Source organism: Eschscholzia californica, unplaced genomic scaffold (genome assembly GCF_041429995.1).
Source record: "Eschscholzia californica isolate CP2 unplaced genomic scaffold, dmEscCali1.0.p SCAF_4, whole genome shotgun sequence".
NCBI lineage: Eukaryota > Viridiplantae > Streptophyta > Magnoliopsida > Ranunculales > Papaveraceae > Eschscholzia > Eschscholzia californica.
Window position 1 is genome coordinate 18,803,099 of NW_028238461.1, and position 25,211 is coordinate 18,828,309.

Consider the following 25,211-nt stretch of genomic DNA (forward strand, 5'->3'; position numbering starts at 1 on the left):
TATATTTTCTATAAGATCAAAAGAAGAGGAGACATGAGAAAGAGCATAAATGAAGAATAGAAGTGGGAAGGTCAAGATTGAATGATTGCTAGTGTTTATGTTCAACAACACATAAAATCAAGTAGATCAAAAACTTGAATTGGATCGATGATGTTGGAGTAATAATCATGTGTGAGGGCTATTAAAAACCAAGGTAGGAAGATCTCCAAAACCGGACAATGGTTAGTAATTGTCAACCGGACAATGGTTAGTAATTGTCAATAACTGGCAATGGTGCCAACTTTTCTTCATATGGAGAAAAGCAAAATCAACAACATCAACATCAAAACCTGGCAATGGCGCCAACTTTTCTTCAAGTGGAGAAAAGCAAAATCAACAACAATATCAACATCAACAAAACCTGGCAATGGTGCCAACTTTTCTTCAAGTGAAGAAAAGCAAAATCAACAACAAACAACAACATAGCAACCTCACAATGATGCCTCCATCAAGTCAAAATCTACAAATTTTTTTTAGCAAACTCATGAATTTTTCACTAGCAAAAGTCATTCGTTTGAGGGGGAATGTTAGAAATATAGTCCAATATAGTCCCACATTGTCCAATTGCTTAAACTTTTCTCTTGTACTACTCCTTATAATGATCTTATGTAATAGCTATGAATATCAATACAAATCAATACAATTTCTCTTTTCTTACAATAGTAATACGGTAATAGCTCCCCTCATTCAAGACTAGGGTTACTAACTCCCAACCAGAGGCGAAGCTAAAAATTAATTAAGGGGCGGGCTGAAAATTATAAGTAATAGAAAAGTAATGTGGTTTTATTAATAGTACAAGAAAAAAAAAATCTGCTTAACTTTATTTTTGAAACGAGAGCTGGGCTGCAGCTCTAGAGCCCACTAGTGGCTCCGCCTCTAGTCCCAACCTGTCCTCCGAACACTAATTTTCATACTATTTATAGCCCATTGAGACTAACTTTCGTTGAAAACTGGCTTACAAGAAAAAGGTAGCCCTACACTAATGTACTTGGAAAATTCTTATGTTCGGGGATGTAAGATTATGCTACTAATGAATTTGATTAGTAGTTAATATTGAGATTCATTAAACACAACGAAACACCACAGTAATTTTCAAATTGTCGTAGTGGTATAGAGTAGCTTTTGCATGCTAAGTGTTTTAACTTTGTCAGATACTTTAAAATGTCTTTTGTTGTAGGTACTCAATCCAACCGAGTTCTTTCAAGACATTGTTATCGAGCATGAGTAAGACTATTATGATTCTTTAATAAGAGTCTGTTTTTAGTTTTGGCATTAAAATCTTTTAGATTATGGTGATAATTATTGTGTTTGGTCGAAATTTGTATAAAGATACGTGGAGGTGACTGCATCAACAGTTGAAGCTCTAATGTTGTTTATGAAGATTCATCCTCACCACCGAAAGGAAGAAATTGAAAAATACATTGCTAATGCTATTCGCTACATTGAGGTCCAACAAAGGCCAGATGGTTCATGGTAAGTTAAATTTAATCAATTTTAACACAAAAATAACGAGTCAAGTCAATACATGTTAGAGTGTAAATCGAAAAATAACAGTTAACTAATTTTCATTCAAAATAATAAGATGCCCTCTTACCTGTCACCTTACCTTATCAAATCACTTACGTGGACAATATAACAAGAGCAGTAAATTGAGATTACTCTTGAAATGTAACGCCCCAAGCCTTAGCAGTTGCCGATATTGTTCCCGCTTTAACCACCTCACACAGGTACGGGGTTTTGTCCTTGGCGAAGGCACCACAAGCCTACCCAAAAGGCCTCGGTATTTACTAAGCTTGAGCTTACACATATAGCCCAGTCTCTGGACACTCTTATGAGCAATGTGGGACTATTACATGAAACCTTGTTATCCCCCTTTGTCATATTGAAATGTGGAAAGTGGCTTCAGATTTCCTTTTTCAATATTTAACTCATTGTGACACTTATTTTGTTCTTCCCCTTTTGCGCTTCTTCCAATATCTTTCGTGTCAAGCGATAGATTTAGATTGATTCTCATTACACTAACATAATTATGACATCTTTATGCATGTTCTTAAGAGCTTTTAATCAGTCATCAATTTGGTCTTCTTCATCTCCGTTTAAAGCTTCCATTAGAAACTTTGCCTCCATTAAATCCTTCTCAACTGAAAACTTATAACATGCAAGGGAACTTCCATTAGAGTTGCTTCAGCTAATTTTTTAGAAGTTAAGATATGTTTGAGTAGGCACACAATGTATATGTGTTGGTTAGACCAAACTCGGTGTGGTACACTACCTTGTAAAGATGGACCGATTTTCCGTCAGTGTGTTTGTTTCTTTTTTGTGAAAGAAGATTAAATCGATTCATAAAAAAGATGTACAAACATTACAAGAAAAGATGGGTAGTTAAGAAAACTCAGTGCTTAGCAACAAGACATCAAAAAAGAAATTAAAAGAGGCTTAAAGCCTTAGCAAAGATTACTTGGTAGCCCAGTAGAAGATGGAGGCTCTAGATTAGATAAGAATTTCTTCAATTGTGTCCTCTTTCTCATTCGAATCATCTAGCATTCTCTTGTTCCTGTGCCATATTTATTACGCTTTTATAAGACAAATAACTAGATTTCTGCTATTTAGGCAGTAATTCATTAGATGATAATTTTATTAGTACTTGATTAAGTTGTATAGGTACGGCAAATGGGGGGTTTGTTTTATTTATGCTACATGGATCGCACTACGAGGTTTAACAGCTTCAGGAAAAACTTGCGAAAACAGTGATACAGTTCGTAAAGCTTGTGACTTTTTGTTGTCAATACAAAAAAATTGTGGTGGTTGGGGTGAAAGTTATCTTTCTTGCCCGAAAAAGGTACACTATTATATACTCCAATTCTTCTATCACTAATTCCTTATATTAATATGAGGGACTTCCATTGCATTTCCACTTTATTCTACTTGTACAATTTACTATGAGGAGCTGGAATATATATATTTTAATTTTACTAGTACAACTTGATTGAGTTTCCTCTTTATTTTTTTTTCCTTGTATCACTAATTCCTTATATTATTACAAGGGATTCCCATTGAGTTGCAAAAAAGTTAGGGAAATGCTAAATGTATTTAAAATTTTGACTTAATTTATGACTTTACTAGGCATAACCCGTGCCTTCGGCACTGACGACTTCATTATAATTCAAATTTTAAAACGGTAAAAAAGAAGAAAATTTGAATGTGAAAAATGATAAATTTATCTATAATTAAAAAATGATGTTTGTCACAAATCTATGAGTTTTATTATATAGATACATATGAAAGTCCTTACAAGTTACCTCCCGGCGTCAAATCGAAGTTAAGGAAACCCCTTTCTTAGAACCCGCGTTCAAAAATACAAAAAATTGAAGGAAGAAGAAACTATGACACGATAATGATCATGGGTGTCTGGTGAAGCTGACCCATTAGTCCCAAAAAAAAACCTCCACCGTTTCAGCCTCTCTCTGCAACTTCTTGGAGTATCATTCCGTCCATACACGAGGAAAAGGCAAGTTTAAGGCTTTTCAAATCTTCTTCGATCATCTCATGATCTGATAGAGTGAAGGTTTCTGATACTCCTCCCGCAAGTAGAACCATAAGGAATGAATCAAATGTGGCTTTGATGACTTATTTTAAGACTAAAGGTTAAGCTTTATCCATTAGCATTGCAGTGAGGAGAGCGAGATTTTTGTTTGAGAATTCGTAAGGCTGCAGGGCGGATACAAGCATTTGCAACATCACCTGCATAAAGACTTTCATAGAAGACAGAGTTTGAGTCAAGTGTTATGTCTGATTGAAATTGATTCAAAATTAGCCAGAGTCAGAAGTATGTGTTCGATAAAAACCTTACGGCCAAATAATCTGTCTCGAGTCAAATAAAGGGAAAAATGAAATAGTGTACAAACCTTAGCAAATCCGTTCCTCACCGATGACCTTATGTAGTTATTCACCTTATTACCCATTTCCACCATTGAGTCCCCTCTCTCTTATACCATTCCAAGGTTCGGTACATCTTTATTTAAAATCCTTGAAGCCCATAATGAAAAAGGGAATAAGTTTCCATCAAACCAGCAGTCCCTTTTTGAAAGCTATCATGATAATCAAGCAATCTCTTTTTAAACCAACCAAGCATTGAAGTAACAATGGATGACAAAATCTGAATATATTCAATATCTAAAAGATCTGCTTTCTTCACAAGATTTGCAACTTCAGTTAACCTAGTTAGAGAAGCACATAAAATTTCTTGTTTGGTTTGTGTTGTCCAAAACATATTGTTGAAAGAGGACCCACATATGTATGAACTTGTAAATTCATACAGTAGACCATGTCTTCTCACTGAGCTAAAGAAGTTCACCGACTTCATGAAGAACCGATGTCTCATCTTTAATGTCGAAAATGGATTGAAGCAAACAAATATTGGCAGTTGAAGTCGTATTGGCCAATGACACCTATTGGCAGTTGAACTATTTGTGCTTCTTAATTAATGACAATGTAACCACAGAGTTGAGTAACATTCTCATGGTTTCCGAGCTTTCAGTAGTATCGATTGGTTTCGTTTCACTCCCTCGAATTATATCTTAAAGCTGAAATAAAATTGCAAATAAAATTCCATTTGAAGGTAAAATTATAAATTAAGTTACACCTGAAATAACCATATATATTAGAACGGTAATCTAAAGGTTCTTCAATTCTCAAAATGCCTAATATTGACATCAACGCAAATCAAAGGGGAGAAAACAAAAGGTTACTATATTCTTCGAGACAATATCAATGATTTTCCATTTCTCTTGCTTATCAACATCTTCATATTTTTCCCAATTTCCATTTTGTGTATCGATAGTATAAACAAACTAAATTAGAGATTGAAGAAGGCATAAATTAAGATAATAGAGAGTACCATGTCTGCTTAGATTCATAGCTCTTGAAGAGAAATCAATGTTTAAGACGAATGATTATAGAAAGTTTAGAAAAACTATACCTGATTTCCGAAGTCTTTTTCCTTAGGGCATAAATTAGATAGTAAACCCTTAGACGATTCATATTTTGCTCTTGAAACCTATGTAGATAATAGAATCATTACAAATATGTACACCAAAACAAATTTACTATCGTAAAACCTAGAGAGAAAGATAGGGATAACAGTGAGAATTTGCAATGACATCCTCAACGTCATGAACTCGAACATATTGGTGCAATGTGTGCTTGAAAAAATAAAACCCATTAGAGAGAGAGAAACAGATAATAGGATAGATGATTTCATTACCTAAAGCCTGTCAAGTTCTTTTCTTCTTTAAGAAGAGAGAGACGGTAAAGTTGGAGTAGATTTTGTTGTTGAGAAACATACAATGGAAGAAGATGATGAGATTGAGAATCAATTGAAGGTAAATGAGGGAAAGGTGTGTAACGGTGCACGTGAAGAGAGAGGGTAGAGGAAGGGTTTCGATGCCAATTCAAGAGGGATCCAAGGGTTCAGATTCTCTTGGAACTCAAATATTGTAATTTGCATTGGGTGCACTAATTTTGTCCCAATCACCATGTATTTATTTTGTCCAAGTGATTGTCCAAATCAGCATCCAACTCACCATGAAGGAGCATTTATTTTGTCCCAGTCAGCACAACCCCACTCTGTTTTGTTATATAGATGGCTCATTCGGGTAAAAGAACGGTCTAGATCGTAGTCAAACTTTGATTTTTTTTTTTGTCTTTTAGTTAAAGTGAGTCATCAAGTCATAAATTAAGTCAATTTTTTTTGTCATTGTAGCACTCCCAAGAAAATTAAGGTTTATGAAGGCTTTTTTTTCCTGACATTACATTGACATCAAAATAAAATTTAGTGATATCTGTGGCGTAAATGGATGGGGCATTAAGTGCAAGGGAAATGCTAAGTGTACAAAGGATTTCTGACAAAATCTTTGACTCGATGAGTCAGACGGGTAAAAAAGTGGTCCTGATCAAAGTCAAACTTTGAAAAAACTGTTTTTTAGTGAAAGTGAGTCATTAAGTCAGGAATTTTGTCAAAGATTTTGTCATTCTAGAACTCCCTTGAGTGCATGCAATATCTCATTTTCCAATTCTGGTTGATACAGGAATTTATACCTCTAGAGGGCAGCAGAATACATTTGGTACAAACTTCATGGGCTTTGATGGGTCTTATTCATGGTGGTCAGGTAAGTTCCACCTATTTATTCTTAAACAGACAAACTTTCTCATATGAATATTTTTCTAAAAGTCTTTTTCCCATCTTACTAATTTCTTTTGCAATAACTGCATATCGTTCAAATTTTTTTCGGTGAAATCTTTGTTTGTGGTTATTCAACTCAAAACTAATTGACCTATAACTGGAGAGGCCTTAGACATTATATTTATTTTATTGCTACATCGTTTTTTCCAACGTGGTACTATTCTCATACGTTTCCTCACGTGTGTCGTTCTTTTAAACGTAGCACGTTTTTTTTGGTGACGTACAACATGTGTGACTTTTAAACATATTACACGTGGGTCTATCTCTAATTTTAGTTGAGTGGCCATATGAGTATCTTTCTAATGGAAAGACCAGAGCTCGAATCTTTCCGTTAAAAAAATCGTAATCCGACAATCTTATATATAAAAATAGTTCAATTAGTTAAAAGGGTATTAGTGTAAATCAACCAAATTTTATTAGATACCCTTATAATTACTACTACCCACGTATTTCTCTCCCTATTTTTTTTCTCCCACGTATTACATCTTATTTATAAGCCCGTTAATACTGTGGACGGTAGAAAATCACACAATTAACAGAAGGTCGATTGGTGGGCCACCGACAACTTGGCTGTAGACCTCGAGACGGATGTAGTTCTGGTTGGACCTATAGACCGACAAAAAGAAGTAAAAACCGTGAAGTCTTAGGAACACCGGGATGGTGTCAGCCAAGGGCACTCCGCGATCAAGTCAGCAAACTATAAATAAGGTAAATATTAAATGGTGGAATGCTGAGGGTCTTACCGTGTTGTATCGTCGGAGGGTGGCTCGACTCGTACAGTGGTCGGAGCTTCGACTCTACGGGGTTGTTTGTTATGTCCGTCTTCTGGAGGAGGTCGAGAGGTCGTCTCGATCAGAGATTCCAACAGAGTTTCAAGTGTGTTGAAGCTTGACGATAGAATATCGTCGTTTGGAAATTTTTACTAGAATATAGTAAGTGCAAAAGAGGAAATGAGTTCAGTGGACTCGATAAGAAATTCTAGCTAATGGAGAGGTGAAGTGGATTGACGATTCTGGAAGAGCTTCAGCTAGGTTTACTGGAGTTCGAAGGTAGCTTATCGTCGTCTAGAGTACTGATTAGAAGATAACAAGTGGGAGAGAGGAGATTAATATTCAGTAGGTTTCTATCTGGTATTCGATGTTCTTCGGAGTCTGAGTCTCCTTCTATTTATAGGCGAATGATGGACTCGTGGAGTCTATCAGATCCGAAATACATGGGGTTGAGGGTGACTCCGAACCCTAGGGAAACTCCTAGTCATTGATCTGTCGCCTAAAGCAATTTGACAATACGATTACGCCGCCTCGACTTTTGACTCTTCGTAGTCTGAGATCACCTAAAGGTATTTGAGGCGACGTGAGGTTTTCGAGTGACTTTATCAATGAATACATGACGAGATCTCTGGAGTTGAGGTTGACTCGGTAACTGGCAGACTCAGTTGAGGGTGACCAAAAAGTGCTTGGAGTACTATTACTTTTGATTGGTTATTGTTCGTCTAGATGGACGTTTACAAGGGCTTAGAGCCGATTGGACTTCTAGTGGGTCGAATTCCACGTTGGAGAGTGTCCAACCAGTAAGCGAGAGGGTTGGGCCCAAGTGATATTTATTCAAAGTAGGCTGGATCTAGGCGACTCTTTAGGCGAAGTAGGCCTAATACGATTTTAGACCACTACAAATGTCCATTCCTTATTTCTCTCTATTTCTGCTCTCTTATCTTCTTTATTCTTTTTTCAAAATCCGCATAATCTTTATTACTCATAGGTTATATGTTTTATCAATCTCTAGAAGTTTCTTTTTAGGAGTTTTGATTTAAATGTGAATCAGAATTGAATGTCTTCTCTGGTGGTGTTAGCCAAGAAGGATCCGTCGCCTCTGGGGACAAATTTCTAATTCATGAAACGTACACAATCATCACATATTCACATATTTTGTTATTCTTCAACAACAAAGTAAAAGACAATTAGGTACATCTACAAATAAATTTTTCATTGTTCTTCAAAAATATTCAACAAGGGACATTCTGGGTGGTCATACGTGAACCTCAAGAATGTGAACTGTTTCTTTGGTGTGACAAGAGGCAATTGTTTATTTTGTCGAGAATATGTGTGGTATGTTGGTCTTTCTAGAGTACCATCCTACCAAAAATTTTTGCGATTGACGTTAGCTACGGAAAAACAAAACATAGATCCTCTGGGTGGAGTTTGTCTTTGATAATTTGTAACACCCCAAATTCAGATTTCCATGTCGGCCGCCATGAAAATCAAAACTTAAAGCATTTCTCCGCAGAACAGTGAACATGTACGATATACTCATCAAAGAGACAAATAACATCGAACATGAAGCTCAAAAGTAATAATAAATCAACAAATGAAACTTTACAAAGCTTCTCAAAACTCGCATAATGTCTCTAAATCATACATATGTCGGGCAAGATCAAATAAAAGTAAAAATAAGTATTTAGGAGATGCAACTCCAAATAACTACCTAAAGAAAGAAAGAATACTACTAAAGAAACTCCTCCAAGGCTAACAATGACTCAAGCAGGTGGCACTTTCCGATTTCCTTGTCCTTAAAAATAATAGGTTGGGCCAGACCCCGACAAGTAGATTTCGAAACCTCTAAAGCCTTAATAGACAGCTTCAAAAACTACCAAAACAAATAGACAACTCCAAAACAATATAAAGGGGTCCGAAAATAGTATCCGAGTTGTTATCGTTAAAATAAAGTAAACCACATTTGTAACAAACAACCAAAAGTAATTTGACAAGTTGGTGTCCACATTGTATAAAAGTGTGGTCCACAAGGTTACCCTTGTGTTAGCGACGACCCTATACGCTCCATACCTAGGCCACATCCGGTAGAGAGGGTCGAATTAACCACAAAACTCCTACAACCCTCCACTAACTCCATCCCGTCACAAATACATAATAGCATCACACCATTTATAGTAAACAACCAAAAACGATACGATAAGTTGGTGTCCACGTTGTATAAGAGTATGGTCCACAAGGTAACCCTTGTGTTAGCGCCGACCCCATACGCTCCATACCTAGGCCACATTCGGTAGAGAGGGTCGAACCAACGAAAAAACTCCACAATCCTCCACCAACTATATCACATCACACACATATAATAGCATCACACCACAACATAAGTAAATCAAAATCATATTCGCCAACATATTACGACATACGAGTTTCATATCTATAACGTTTGCAAGTAATGAATCAATGTATAATAATAGCCTAAAATTCTCATATCATGTTCAGTTCTAGCAAATGTTCATGTATCTACATAAAGGATATTGTCCAATAGTGAGAGGCATCTAATTATAAGAGTTATATGCTAAAAATCATGGAAAATAAGGGGTTTAGCCCTAAATATCATTGTAGTACATGAATGTAGCATGAGAATGTTAATAGCGATTTTATGGTTCATCAAGTATGTCATTAGGGCAAATATCCTTCAAAAATTAACACATTAGGATTCAAAGTGACCTAAAAATGAGTTTGTAGAAATATAAATCTACCACTTCTAGTATATATATTTGTGTCAAGGACTCTAATCTATGTTCGAGTAATACTAAAATCTAAGATTTGTAGTGTCATTAATTTGTCTAGGTTTTTCTATAAAAAATTCAAACCCTTGAGAGATAGAAATCTACCTTAGATCCAAAGCAAACCAATGAAGAGAACTCCCACACCAAGAACAACAAAGAAAAACCACCAAATTTGATGCCTTCTTATTCTCCTTAACTTTGCCCTAGTTTCTCTCTCTAACACTAATAGCTACAACAACAAAAAAAAAAAGATGAAGAAAGTGGGAACTCAAAAAGTGGGTGTAGGGTTTAGGGGTTAAAATTGGTTGGGCCAAAATCGAAACGGAATGAAATCACCTTTCCCCAAAACGGTCTCCCTGTGGGAAAAATGGCCACGCAACTAACTCATGGACGCTACATAAGTAAAGTTGAGTCTCATGTGGTACACCTAGTGTGTATATATGTTTTTATGTACCTTAAAAAGGTATATTGGTTTTTCATTTTGATAAACAAAAGTTTCTTATCTATTAAATAGGCGAAACGAGATCGAAAACCGCTAGATCGTGCAGCAAAAATATTGATCAACAACCAAATGGAAAATGGTGATTTTCCCCAACAGGTAACCCGACCACTGGTGATGACTTCCAATCACTTTGGTGTTTCTTTTCTGTAAGAATTAGACCGCTATAAAAGTAAGGGTGCTTCTAAAGGCACCGGGCCAAAAGCTGTTAGCATCCATCTCTGTTAGCACCATGCCCAACCGCTCTTTTCTCTAATAGCACCAACCAACTATGTAGGCACCGGTCTTTTCTCTCTTAACCCTAACCCTATCTATTACCTTCTTGAGAACCAGAGGCGTAGCCAGGATTTAGAGTAAACCCGGGCTGAAAATCAGTGTTCAAGAAAAAATATCTTTTGTATTAAGAATTCAAAAAAATATGAAAATGGTGACACATATCGACGAGATTACGACATCATTCAAACTAGACAAACTACATGGAAATATTAGATAGTTATAGCTGGAACTGAAATTGTATATCCGTAACAAGAGAACTTTTTAAATTTAGTATAAGAAAACTTAAAATAAGAAAAATTGTCGGAAACCTCATTTTCGTGTGAACAAAAAAGTTCATATAATTACATTGGATATGTGTAAAAAGAAGAATTACTTTAGAAAAGATTTGTGTTAGCTTCAAATAAGATTTAATCTAATTTCTAAGAAAAAAATATATATGTACATACATAAATCATCCCAAAACAAACGCACCCTTATATTCAATAAAATAATAAGTTTCTGATTCAAAGATGAAGAATGGTGGGACCGAAACTCCTCAATGCTATTAGCAATGACAGTTGAGAGGTATTTGATCACTTCAACCAAACCAAACAAATGATATAAGGTAGGTTTTCTTTAGGATGTTAGTGGGTTGACCCGGGCTGCAGCCCGGCTCAGCCCACTAACAGCTCCGCCTCTGTTGAGAACAAACCCAATGTTATCACCATTTTCTTCAAATCTCTCACCAAAATTATCCTTTACTACCTTTTTTCTAGGGTAAGGAGATTCAACTTGATGATCCACCACAATACTCAACCATTTTTTACCCCCAATAAAACTTTTCTTAGAACCAGCTTCTTTCTCTTCCTCTATAAAACTCCCATCGGTCTTATCTCCTTCTTTCTCTCATCAACTGCTTTTGCCCTCTCCCTCCCTCACACAAAGAGAAAAATCAATCTTGGAAAAAGAAAGAATGGCATCAAGTTAGATTAATGGAATGTTTCAGTTGGATGGTGGGGTTGCTGTATTAGACTTTTTTTTTTCATCAACTTCATCAGATGATACCTAAACAGAGAAACAACTCTAGAATGTCTGACTACTGTGAAGAAGTTGCCATTTTTTATGATGTCTCTACTAATTTTCAAGATCATCAATCCCAAATTCATCATAGGCCTAGAGAGAGAAACTTCAACTCTTACCCAAGAAGGTACTTTATAATGAAGATGTTGCTATTATTGAAGGATTTAGGAATTTCCAACATCATCAACCCCAAATCCATCATCAGCAAAATCTTGAGAGAATCAATGGAAGAAGATGGGTATAAACCATCAACATTAAGAAAATTATATGGCAGGGAATGTGTTTCAAGTTTCAGGTCATATCACTTCAATTATATTGGTTGGTGATGATATCAATGTATAGTGCAAGAACTAGTTCCTATTGGTCGGTGATGATATCGATTTCAGTAGTAAAATCGATTTTGGAAGGAACGAGTAGGATATGAATCACTGAAGGAGAAGGATGTCTAGTTGTAGAAGTCAAATCTCAAGAATAGATGAGATGCGTTTTGATTTGGTACAATATCCAAATCAATATGTCTGATTTTGAAGTTGGACGAACTGGTAATGCCGGTGGTATATCCTTTGGTTTCTCATCTCTCTGTCTTAATGAATCCAACACCTCTTCCAGTGAACTAGGAGCAACAGTACTGGTAGTTATCGACGGAGCCATCGTCATAATCCAAAATCAAGCTGTTCTTTCTTTACAATCTTTCATTTTTCTCACTCTAAAATCTCAAAATCGTGAACTCAAACATCTTTTAGAGTTCTTCCTTGAATTCAGTTACTGGAACCTAAAAATCTTAATTTATGAAATCTTCAAACTAGCCGAAGGCATAAACTAGAGAGGGAAAGAGAGATGGAAGAAGGAAACGAAGGTGAACGCCACCCACATTAAAACGAGGTGCTTATAGAGACCTCGGGTCAATGGCCATTGACCCAAGTCAATAAAATTTTCGGATGCTAACAGCCTTTTGGCCCGGTGCCTTTAGAAGCAAGGTGAATTTATTGAATCAACTTATATATTAAATTATGACAGGAAATGATGGGGGTATTCCTGAGGAATTGTTTGGTGAATTACTCAGCATATAGAAGAATATTCCCAATATGGGCTCTGGGGGAATATTCTCGTACAATCTCAGTGTTGCCAACTAAGAACCACAATTAAACCAAGTTTAAATTGTTGTAAGGATCATATCATACGTGTAATTTGGATTTGACTACTACAGTTGTTGTTTGTCATGTAATAATGGTGACGATTTAGTTTCTTCATCCCATGGTTCAAAGTTCAAACTATTAAAAAGTGTAATTAATTTCCTACTATTAATTATTATTTTTGATATAAATCTTATGATCTTCTTTCTTCTTTCTTCTTCCTTCTTTTTGGCGGCAAGACCACCACACTGAATACATACCTACAAAGGGTTCCAAATATAAGGATCGTTGAAAATAGACTTTAAATCAAATTTTGGTTTGGGCCTAATAGAAAGTATAAGGTGGTTTGGGCTTGAGTAAATCAGTGGTATCAAATAGAAGTAGAAGAAGCAAAATATCCTAGAGTTAAAAAACGAAAAAAAGAAGGGTTCTTTATAGATCTAGAATATCCTAGTGAGAGAAAGAAGAAAATGTGTTCTTGAGAGAAGATTGTTAATGAAGAAAATGGAAGAAATCTATAGGTATGTATTTAATAGTGAAATCCATTCTCATTAACCGATTCAATTAGATTACATCAGTATTTAAAGAGAGAAAGAAACAAACTAATAACAGAATAACAACCAAATCATCTCTCTCTAACTCATAACAAACACAAGAGTGTATGATCATGTGTGATGCGAGTGGACAAAGAGATGAACACCATCATAACTAACTTAACAGTCAAATAATGTATGATTAGGTGAGATGCAGTGGGTGAGGAATGGTCCAGCTTATATCAATGTAAACCGAGAAGCTTAGTCTCTATTACCCTCCCTTAAGCTAAAGTTGAGGATTGAAGCTTGAGCTTAGATCGAGGAAGGCTAAATTGAGGACCAGGCAGTGCTTTAGTGAAAAGATCAGTTGTTTGATCAGTAGTCGAAATATAGGAGAGTTTAATCCTTTTCTTGCTGATCAATCTCGAATGAAGTGGAAGTCTAAGGACAAATGCTTGATCTTAGAGTGAAACACAGGGTTGGATGTCAGAGCAAGAACAGACACATTGTCACACCAAAGAGAAGGTGGATGAGAGAGAAACACTCGAAGATCCTTAAGCAAAGAACACACCCAAAGAGTTTCTGCTGCTGAGTGATCCAAAGACCTGTATTTTGCCTCGGTAGAAGACCTTGAGACAGTTGGTTGTTTTTTTGCAGACCATGAAATTGGATTTCCACCCAAATACAGTATAAAACCAGAAGTGGATCGACTGTCAGATGGACTCCGTGCCCAATCATCATCAGCAAACCCATGAATAGTCAATGAAGAGGATTTGGTAAATTGAATTCCATATTTGATTGTTCCCTTGAGATACCTGAATCCTCTTCACTACTGAGAGATGAGAAGTAGTGGGCTTGCTCGTGAATTGACACACCAAACTTACTGAGTAACTCAAGTCAGGTATTGTCCAAGTGAGATATTGAAGTGGTCCTACTAAACTTCTGTAATAAGAAGGATCCTCAAGTACTAAACCCTCATTAGGTGATAATTTGGTTCTATGAGGTAAAGGAGTAGAGCAAGATTTGGCATCAACCATCTCCGCTTTCTTCAGAAGATCCAAGGTATACTTGGTTTGGGAGAGGAACAGACTTGAACTGTCTCTATGTACTTCCATTCCTAAGAAATAGTTGAGACCTCCAAGATCCTTCATAGCAAACTAATTACTGATGGTAGTAATTTGTGAATCAATATCTGAGGAAGGATTACCAGTGACTAGGATGTTATTTAAAGTAAGACGTAACCTAAACAAGGTTGTGGCATGGAGGACTGCATGTACCCTTGCAGTAACAGGTAATTTTGTCCTCATCAACATTGGTCTCACAATCAGTTGGGTATATTTTATGAATGATTCAGCTAGACCATTATGAGTATGAACATGAGCTACAAGACGTTCAACCTTAATTCCAACTGAGAGACAATAGGAATCAAAAGTACTTGATGTAAATTTTCCTCCTCTATCTAGACGAATCGACTTAATCGGATAATCAGGAAAGCGAGCTCGTAGTCGAATTATCTGAAAACACCTGATTTTAAGTCCAGAGCAAATTAACATGAGACCATCGAGTTGACGCATCGATTAATACCATAAAATATTTATATGGTCAACATTGCGGGTGTATAAAGCCACATAGATCACCTTGAATCCTTTCCAAGAATTTGGGAGATTAAATATGTACTTTTGTCATAGATGGGCGAGTAATAAACTTTCTCAATGAACAACTAGTACAAGTAAAATCTTTCTCTATCAGAAGCTTTTGGTTCTTTAGAGGGTGTCCAAGGGAGTTTTGTATTATTCTACTTATCATGATAGAGCCAGGGTGTCCTAGTCGTCATTCCAAATCTTAAAAGTATTTGGATCGTGCAACTTCTGGTTAACAACGACATATGATTCGACTGTTTTAATCTGTGTAAGATATAACCGAGAAGAAAGAGCTTCTAGTCTTTCTACAACATGCTTCTAGCATTATATATTCGAGGTGATATATAAATATTCTTTACTATACTTAGACCCAATTTCGACTTGATACCCATTTCGGCGTATATCTTTGAAGCTCAAAAGATTCTTTAGAGATCTGGTTGAGTATATAGCGTAGTCAATGATTAGCTTGGTACCTCGAGGCAATATTATAGTAGCTCTTCCGGAGCCCTCTATTAGGCTTGATGAGCCGGCAATAGTAATCACATTTGCCTCACACAATTTTAAGGTCGAGAAATATTTTGTATTTCGAAGTATCAAATTTGTAGTCCCGCTTCTGCTAGACAACCATCTTCTTCACCTTCAGATATGTGTCTTCTAGAATCCAAACATTTCATAAAGAAAATAATTCAAGATTCAAATCATACTATTGCAAAAGAAAGTAAATAATTTACAATATCAAAACTAAATAAATAAGTCATAGTTAGATCAGTTAACATATTAGTTATTAAAATTAAACATACGATTTGATTGATTGAATCCTTCGAGGAGATAGTTTCTGATACGTAATGGTGGATCAAGCTCATGAGATTCATCTCTATAGCATCAGGCTTCAAAGATGCTTGATATAAATCCACATATTGTTTGCCATACAGCAGGTACAGGATTAAATAACTAACAATTTCACACTGTGACAAGCTTTTTGCCGAACCTTGGGAGAGTTATTAACCTTATCATTCTTAGGTTCGATACTATATAACAAGTTTTTCCCTTTTCCCACTTCCGGTGGTAAGGGATTTGTCATTTGAAAATATCGCATGTGCTTCAGGCACAGTTGCGGATCTAGTGGGTCGAGATTCATGGTTATGTAAAAAAAAAAACAACTGGTTGTTTTGTTCATTGACTAGAAGACAAGTTTGTAATTGGGAGAATTTAGAAAAATGTCGTTCTCAGTATTGTGACTACAGGACTATATTTGAGGCATGGAACGTACTCTGTGTTTTATCTATCATCTGTTCATCAGTGATAATATCTCCTCACACTTTCAATCGTGAAACAAGTTTACAAAGACTGAGATTATAAGTAGAGATAGAAGAAAAGTCTTGTAGTCGGAGATTAATGAGATCGTTTCGAGCTTTCGGAAGGATGTCCATCTTCAGGTGATCATACCTATCTTTTAGTATATTCCATAGGGCTAACAGATCTTCCACATACAACTATTCTTACTTCCAACCATCGTGTATGTGACGTCTTAAAAACTTAAAGCATGAGCCCATAACATTTCATCTTCATTATTTTCTTCAACAATAGTGTTCAGAAGATTTTATATTTTAGAGTCAGCCTATCTCCGATTGCCCACTCCATGTAATGCTTACCTGTTATATCTAGAGCCACAAATTCAAGTCTTGTGAGGTTAGACATTATCATGAAATAGGAATGAAAGTATTATACTTTTGGCCAGACAGTGTAACGACTTAGTTTGTTCGTTCTTTCACCATGTTGGTGTCGTCAAACAGACGGAGTACCAACTTCTTTCAGCTGGCTAGAGACTCGTGTTCATAGCGGGTTATAATAAAATAGAAATTGTGGAGATAAAAGATAGAAACTATAATATCATTATAGTTATTACACTCTCTGATTATTACTCACTAAGGGATCTTAAGAAAGATGACAATTACAAGGTAAAAGAAGAGAGACAGAGAGCGAGAGATTCAATTCAAATTTATGTAACCAGATTCTCCCGTTAAAAGAATGGGATGTGGGTTCTCTATATATAGTAATTAATGCAGGGGGAAAAAGACCCCATAAAGGGACAAGTGGTAATGCATGTGAGTAATGACTCCATAAAGGAACAAGTGGTAATGCATGGAATAAGAACTCCATAGTGGGACACGTTAAGGAGGTAGGAATTCCAACACTTTATCCCTAAGTTAACTTGACTTCCTAGATAAGAATTGTGTCACACTCAAGGCAACAAAAAATTTGTCTACAGGCAACCAACATCATTTATAACAAACCCTGTCCCTGCCTAATCACTTGAGATGGGAATAGTGAAAGAAATAGAGGGGGAAGGAGGGTAGAGGAATTGGTCGACTCATCAGGCCCGTGACCTGAAGACTGCAGGTTCGAATACTGTCCCCGCCTAATCACTTCAGATGCTGGGGGAGCCGACTGTTGTGCCCTATCTCACTCCTGTTAGTAATGTACTCTTATTGCAAAGAAAGTCTGGTGTTGTTTCGCGTAGCATAACGTAAGGGAGACAACCCTATCAAGTAAGACACACGACTTAAGAGAGAGAAAGAAAAGTTAGTGACGGCGAAGTCGGTCATTCAATTTCCTTGGCTTACTTAGGCAGATCAAGGGTTTCATTTATCAAATAGTGAGCGGATCGGAGCGGAGATGAGAGTTTGGAGTTTCCTAACTTCTAAGTGTGCATAATGTAAATTCTTAATCTTTTCTGTTAGGAGGGTTTCTATTTCTGCAAATTGTATCAGGAAGTGTAATCTAAAATACCTCATACCTCATTTTTATATCCAAACATACCAATATTTCCGAACCAGACCAATGTTTCCGGACTGCTTAAGAATATCTGGTCTTATCGATTTTATGAGAAGGTCTTTGGTAAAGGAACCTGTCTCTATTTTATTGGGACACGATTAGTAAAGGGACATTAGTCCTTGTGGTAAGTCGACATTTTTCTCTTAAAAACAAATAAATCATCATATATTTACTTTCAAATGACAATATTAATATTACTTTAATATTTAAAATTAATCACAAAAAGATAAAATATTTTAATAGAAAAAAAAAATTTGTATCGAAAAACACGGAACAAATGGTGAAATAAAATTTAACAGGAAAATTTGGACGAAGTAATCGAAATATGTCCAAAATTTCGACCGATATGGTCGAAATATGCGCAAACTTTCGACCTTTATTGTCGAAATATGAATATTGGTCGAAATTTTGGGCATATACCGCGATGGTCGAAATATTACACATTTCGACCACAGTGGCCGAAATTCTGGTGACAAAAAAAAAAGTGCTCACGGTAGCCGAAATGTTTACTTTTTTAGAGAAATGTTCATCAACATTATACACTAATAGGATTAAATAACAAATGTGTTACATAGGAAAGAGAGAGATGGGAACAACTTAAATGTAAATAAGAATGTAGTGTTTATAAGTGATGGTTGATTTATATAATATATTGTCTATAGTTGATCGTTGTTTCTAGGTTAAAAAAATGATTTTGTTTTAAGATATGTAGATCTAAGGAAGGACATGAAAATAAAAGAAAACTTCGATATTTGTATTAGTTTAATCTTAGTTTTTATCCAAATAAACATTAATTTATTCGATTTAAATATCTCAAAATGTCTATTTTCTAATTGGTAAAGGGACCTCGAATCTAAAAATATGATATTTTGGCCATGTCCCTATACCATATATCAGTGTCCCTATACTAAATCCCTCTGAGAAAACAAAAGGGGTATTTAGCGATACCCCCTCATACCCCCTCATCGCTAATGTCCAATTAGGGACGCCCCTTTTTTTAATTAGATATTAGGGATGCCCCCTTTTTAAAAGTACTTAATTACCCTTATCTTTCTTGTTTCTTTTTTTCTTCAATTTCTTATACCTCTTTGGTGTTATGCTTACCAACAAATTTTTGTTTCTCATAGTTATTTTTCTCTTATCCATCTTTTTCTAATTTCCCAACAACATTTATCGAAAATTTAAAATTGATAAATCACAACAATTCGAAATAAAAATCGTAAATTGTAATAAATTTTTTTTAACTTACTCATTTTTTTAATGCATGCGAGTCATAATTAATAAAAAGAACAATAGATATCAAGAGGTCTTCTTCAAATTAGTTACATATATCGGTTTTAACGTAAAATGAAAAAACAAATGTGAAGTTAAATTTTTTTCTTAAAATTTACAATTTTTATTTCGAATTGGTTTAATTTATTAATTTTAATTTTTCGATAAATGTTGTTGGTGAATTAGAAAAAGATGGATAAGAGGAAAAAAAACTATGAGAAGCGAAAATAAGTTGGTAAGCATAACATCAAAGAGGTATAAGAAATTGAAGAAAAAAAGAAAAACAATAATGATAAGGGTAATTTTGTACTTTTAAGTGCAAAAAATGGGGCATCCCTAATATCCAATTAAAAAAGGGAATGCTCCTAATTGGACATTAGGGATGAAGGGGTATCGCTAAATACCCCAAAACAAAAAGATTTGTGATTCCTCCTCTCTGCACGACGTCTACGAGGGTTGTCTAATTTTTTCCTCAAAATTTTATCAACGAACAACAGACTAGATCGAACGATAATGTCGTCGACTATTATCTCTATTCTTTTTTTCTTTTTCAGATGGCAACGTCATCATACCAAATTGGTTCGACTAAATGCTTTAAACATACTTGTGATCCAACAATCGGCCTAATCGGATTGGCTTACCTTTTTGAAGACCCTCCACCATTCATGCTAGGCACGTTTAATTAGTTTATTTTCCTCGCTGATTTGAAACTTGATTCCCATAAGAAATAAAAGGCGAAAACATTTATCTGTCTTATCTCCATTCTCAAGGACGGAGTCGAGGATTTTGACTTATGGATTGTGAAATTATACCCGAATAAATTTTTTTTCAAGCACACACTGTAAAAATATTGGAACATTAGGGGCAGACAAAAAACTGTCCCTAACAAATTAAAAAACATCCTACTAGTCATTTGGGACGGCTTTTATATGTCGCCAATAATGGAATCCCAAAAAATCACTAATGGTGTGTTTGGTTGCAGGATTCCTAAGTAGGATTCCTATCAAAAGTGGAATTTGGTAGGAATCATGAATCCTTGGTCTGTTTGGCTACCAAGAATCCTATGACTCTTGAATCCTAAGGATTCCTAATTCCAAAATTTGTATTGGACCAAAATCCAACCCTACCCCCTAGGATTTGCTAGGATTTTGGATTAATGAACCTAAATTTCAAACTTAAAATCAACAAAAAAATATTTCCTTCTACAAAATTTTTTATTTTTTTCAAAATCATTGTTTTTTTCAAAAATTATATTTTTTCTAAAGACGTTTGAAAATACTCAAATAATAATAAATCATAGGATTCTTAGTTGCCAAACAAGCCAAAAAATATTACTTGGATTCATGAATCCGTGGAATCATGAATCCGCGGATTCATGATTCCGCCATCCAAACACACCATAAACTTTTTGGGGGAGGATCCATGGGGTGCGGCTACACACCCTCGCAGCCCCTTGGATCCGTGCTTGCCCATTCTGAATGGAAACATTGGTTTAGTGACGGTGACTCTGAATCGCAATTAATGTTTTTTTAGATAATCTTTTAGTTTTTGGTTGCCAGTACATATACAAACAAATATCTTATGTTGACATAATTTTTTAAGACATAACGTTGACTTTTATTTACACATAGTCTACACCTTCACAGCTAAAACCAACAAATAAGTTATCTTTGATCCTACCAGCTAATTTATAAAAAGGGGTTAAAGTATTTGATAATGATCTCTAAAGTAAACAATGAAGATGATCAGATTGAAGTTCAGCTTCAAAGGTCCATTTGGAAGTAAAAAAGAAAAGAAAAGAATGATACACATATAAACTGGACGTATGATGAGACCAAAAGAGAGTAAGAGAAGAGGGTTTGATGTCTCCTTAGAAATAACTTCAACCTTATCCATAACAGCCAATTTTATCATATATGAATATTAAGAAATACGGTTTAATACCGGCTCCTCTTGACTTCTAGTCTTGGTTTCGACCCTGATTCACGTTATAGTAGAACGTGCTAGTACATGTCTATAATTGCTTTCCCAACGTATTACTCGACAAGAGAATCATTTCCTGTTCATCTTCGAAACTTCAACAGAATATTAAAAAAGATATGAATTGTTTAATTTAATAGGAGAATCGTATATTATATTAAGTATGAGACATTTCCTTATAACCTGTACAACAATAATGGCATGCTTCCATTGTTAATTATCTTCAAAGCAATCACCATTTAATATTTGCCTCAAGAGTCAAGATCTACATGCACACATTATAAAAGTATAAAACCGTTGGTAGTCAATCAATTAGAGATTACTACCCATTAACAAATTATATTTTACCTAGGGTTTCAACTCTACTAATGGTGTCACTATTCATATATAATGTCCCTAAGGTTCACTAATGGTATTAGAACAATTGGAATGATTCTTTATATAAACTAACCCATTCCGTGACCAAGTGCCAGAGAAAGTTACTACTTCCTAAAGTTTTTCAATGGATCTAATTAGTTTCCCTTCCCTAGGTGGGATCTTAGTTTCTCTCCTGTCCTTCTTCTTCTTGTTTATGCTGATTAACATTTTAGGGAAGCAATTCAAAATCCAAAACCGTAACTCAAGATTGCCTCCTGGACCGTGGAAGCTCCCTCTTATTGGGAATTTGCACAATTTTCTGTCTAGTTTCCTACCACATCACACTCTCAGAGATCTGGCCAAGAAATATGGACCCTTAATGCACCTACAACTTGGTGAGGTTTCAGCTGTTGTAGTCTCTTCATCTAAGGTCGCAGAACAGATTATGAAGAAAAATGACCTCAGCTTTGCGGCTAGACCACAGAATCAAACTACAGAGATTATGTCCTATGGAAACAGCGGCTTAATCTTTTGCCCTTACGGGAATTATTGGAGGCAGTTGCGCAAGATTGTTACTTTGGAACTCTTAAGCACCAAGCGGGTAAATTCGTTCCGGCATATAAGGGAGGACGAAGTATCGAAACTCATTCAGAAAATTTCGTCAATGGCTGCTCCTGGATTACCAATTAATCTCTCGCAACAGATATTGTCGTTGACGACTGACATAACTTGCAGGGCCGCATTCGGTAATCAGTGCAAGGATAAAGAAGTATTTACATCATTAATGCAGGAAGTTATTGAGTTGTCAGGAGGTTTTGATTTAGGAGATTTATTTCCTTCCCTAAAATTCATTCATTCCAGCAAAGCAAAACTCAAAAGTATACATCAAAAGGTTGATAAGATACTCGGGGACGTCATAGGAGATCACAGGTCAAGAATGATCACCACCAGTCCCATGGAGAATGATGAACGGGAGGAAGACCTAGTAGATGTGCTTATTCGACTTCAGGAGCATGGGGCACTTGAGTTTCCGATCACAACAGACAACATTAAATGTGTGATATCGGTACGTGTGTATATATATATTTACATATACATATATTTAAAAAGATTATTTCCAAAGAGCCCTGACACTATGCCCGGCCACTCTCCGGGTGAGGTGGCCGGGCATAACAACATTTTCCTTTTCCAAAAGGGTATTTTTATTTGAAATAAAATAATTACATTACATTCATGATTTCGATACATAAAATGATCGAATAGATTTATAATTGTCATTATTAATTTAATACGACTCCTAAAGGCCATACAACTACCATATAGACTATCATTTATATCTTTAATAGCTCAAGTTAAATAAACAGTGGGTTCCACCTCCGCTAGAGTCTAGACATTAAACTTCCAATCTCTACAATTTCTTAGTACATGCACTAAAATGTTGATTCCCTCAAGGTTTGATGAGTAAGGATGGTTTTGAGATTCTCTTTCATTAAGTTTGTTGTTCTAATTTACTTAAGAAGGTGTATCACCCTCTCCTTCGTATAATGTATAGGTTTTGATAGGTAATCTTCAAAACCAATTCGCAATGAGTACGGAGAATCTATACATTATATTTTTTTGTTAGAAGATTAATCTTTTCTCACGAAGGAATGCTCTCACACTCTCCCACATATGTGGGATTCATTAAGCCTAACACATGTTTGTTTTTCTTTTGATGTGACGTTCAGCACATGTGGGTTTTTACCCTATAAGAGGTGGGCTTAGCTCTGTAACCATGTTATGTTTGGGTAACATGAAATATAATATCTAAGTCCTCCCCTCATTATTTCATCAAAAAAAAAGTCCTCCCTTCATTGCTATAAGTTTGATGACCACAAGCATAATATGATACCACAACTTGGCCTACAAGTAATAGAATGAAAAAGTCACATGTGTTTCACGTCGCCCCCAAAGAAAAAAAACGTGTTAAACTTAAAGAACGCCACACGAGAAGAAGAGTATTATAATAGTCTTACATATGAGAAGGGTGATCTTGTAACCAATAATATAATGTGTTGGTCCTCTCCATTCATTGTCAATTGATTTTGAATTACATGACCACAAATTTAACATGGTATCAGAGCTTGGAAGCCACATGTGAGGGGTCGTGTGAGGATAGTCCACATGGGATCAAGGTGTGATCTAGTAACCAAGAATATACAATCTAGGTCCTTCACACTCATTGCCAGTTGGATGACTACAAACTTAACATTTTTTTATTTGCAGGACATTTTTACAGCAGGAACAGAGACTTCAGCAACTACATTAGGATGGGCGATGTCAGAAATAATAAGAAACCCAAGAATAATGAAGAAAGCGCAGGCTGAAGTCAGAGAGGTGTTGAACGGAAAGAGAAAGATCGACGAAACAGACATTCATAAAATGGAATACCTAAATTTAATTGTGAAAGAGACTCTACGACTGCACCCTCCTGCACCACTGCTTCCAAGAGAATGCAGAGAAACATGTAAGATTGATGAATTTGAGATACCAATAAAAACAAAAATAATAATCAACGCTTGGGCGATAGGAAGAGATAAGAAGTATTGGAGAGATGCTGCGATCTTTGAACCCGAAAGGTTTAGTACTGCGCCAGTTGATTATAAGGGTACCAACTTTGAATTTATACCATTTGGAGCTGGTAGGAGGATATGTCCAGGGATCTCCTTCGGGGTAGCCAATATTGAGCTACCACTAGCTCAACTACTATACAACTTTGATTGGGAACTCCTCGACGGGGCCAAGCCAGAAGATCTGGACATGTCCGAGTTGTTTGGAGCCACCGTCAAGAGAAAAACAGATTTACACCTAATTCCCACTCCTTACCACTTTTCAAGTCTAACCCATTAAGTCGATCGGAGAAGTACAAGTATTTGTTTTTAAAAGAATGAGTCCTGAAATGTTCTTTACCCAAGCTATGAGGCTTTTACAGCTATATATGAGTTTATATTCAGTAATTGCTATTTAGGTTTTTAGATCTTATTAAGCCTTAGATTGGTCAATGGTAAGTGATGGGTTCGTGCTCGTAGTTATCATTCAAAAGAACATGTGTCAACTGTTGCGTGCTCGATGTTTTTACATTATTTGAATAATTTAAAGTACTATAAATGCTATTCTATTCACTAGATACATAAGTACAATTTTATTCATTGACTAATTACACCAAAAGGAATAGTATCATTTTATTTTGTCATATTGATAAAAAAAAGTGATTGAATATTTCTTTATTGGAAGTTTTGGACTTTTAGAAAGCATTTACTACATTTTCTAGACTTATCTCTAAGAACATTCAAACCCAAAATACAAAGAGGCACAATCTATATATTTCGTAGAAATAAATTAGTATTACACTTGTACCAAATTATAAATTAGATATTTTCAACACTCCTCAATTTGTAATTTCCTGGTTCTTGAATTGTTGAAAATTTTCTAAAGTAACAGCTTTTGTCAATACATCTGTCAATAGCTCGTTGTCGTTGACAAATTGAAGCTGATTTTCTTCTTCTGAATGAATTGCTGACGTAGATCAATCAGCTTTGTACGGTTAAGAAACACCAATTTTTTTGTCATGGCTATTGCGCACTATTTGTCACAATAAATAGTTGTAGGATCATTTTCTTTTTCCAAGTTCCTCTTTAACCTTAGTGCTTCACGTCCCGCATAAGTTGTCGTAACCGCTTCTATTGATGATTATACAAAAATAACTACAAGAATGAAGACTTTTCAGGACGATATTATTCCGTCCAGAAAAC

At 35.6% G+C, this 25,211-nt stretch overlaps 2 protein-coding genes and 1 long non-coding RNA gene across 6 annotated transcripts in view; 2 read left to right on the plus strand and 1 right to left on the minus strand.

The window, feature by feature from the left end:
* The window catches only part of LOC147543410 (beta-amyrin synthase-like), a 34,194-nt gene extending 21,200 nt beyond the window's left edge, over window positions 1–12,994 (plus strand). For all 3 annotated transcript variants that reach the window (XM_086636706.1, XM_086636707.1, XM_086636708.1), the window contains exons 14-19: window positions 1,217–1,263; window positions 1,369–1,512; window positions 2,701–2,878; window positions 6,126–6,206; window positions 10,351–10,434; window positions 12,688–12,994. In XM_086636706.1, coding sequence (XP_086492832.1) covers window positions 1,217–1,263; window positions 1,369–1,512; window positions 2,701–2,878; window positions 6,126–6,206; window positions 10,351–10,434; window positions 12,688–12,816 — 663 coding nt within the window. In that variant the 3' untranslated portion in view covers window positions 12,817–12,994. The remainder of the gene's footprint in view (window positions 1–1,216; window positions 1,264–1,368; window positions 1,513–2,700; window positions 2,879–6,125; window positions 6,207–10,350; window positions 10,435–12,687) is intronic.
* Window positions 4,004–5,382, minus strand: LOC147543411 (uncharacterized). Of its 2 annotated transcripts, none has more exons than XR_015223792.1 (3): window positions 5,303–5,382; window positions 5,018–5,095; window positions 4,004–4,065 (listed from the first exon to the last, which is right to left on the minus strand). It is a non-coding gene; the product is annotated as an uncharacterized LOC147543411 (long non-coding RNA). The 2 variants fall into 2 exon arrangements; XR_015223793.1 differs by lacking the exon at window positions 4,004–4,065 and adding an exon at window positions 4,515–4,622.
* An 8,467-nt stretch (window positions 12,995–21,461) lies between the features above and the next one.
* Window positions 21,462–24,608, plus strand: LOC147543412 (desmethyl-deoxy-podophyllotoxin synthase-like). The gene is made up of 2 exons (XM_086637670.1): window positions 21,462–22,486; window positions 23,686–24,608. Exons 1-2 carry the CDS (start codon window positions 21,566–21,568, stop codon window positions 24,307–24,309), a joined length of 1,545 nt encoding a protein of 514 aa, XP_086493796.1. The 5' UTR covers window positions 21,462–21,565; the 3' UTR covers window positions 24,310–24,608.
* The last annotated feature ends 603 nt before the right edge of the window (window positions 24,609–25,211 follow it).

Bases quoted from the DNA above. Each gene is read 5' to 3' on its own strand.
- LOC147543412 (XM_086637670.1), top strand. From the start codon at position 21,566: ATGGATCTAATTAGTTTCCCTTCCCTAGGTGGGATCTTAGTTTCTCTC. The intron at 22,487-23,685 runs GTACGTGTGTAT...TTTTATTTGCAG, and splicing joins ACATTAAATGTGTGATATCG to GACATTTTTACAGCAGGAAC.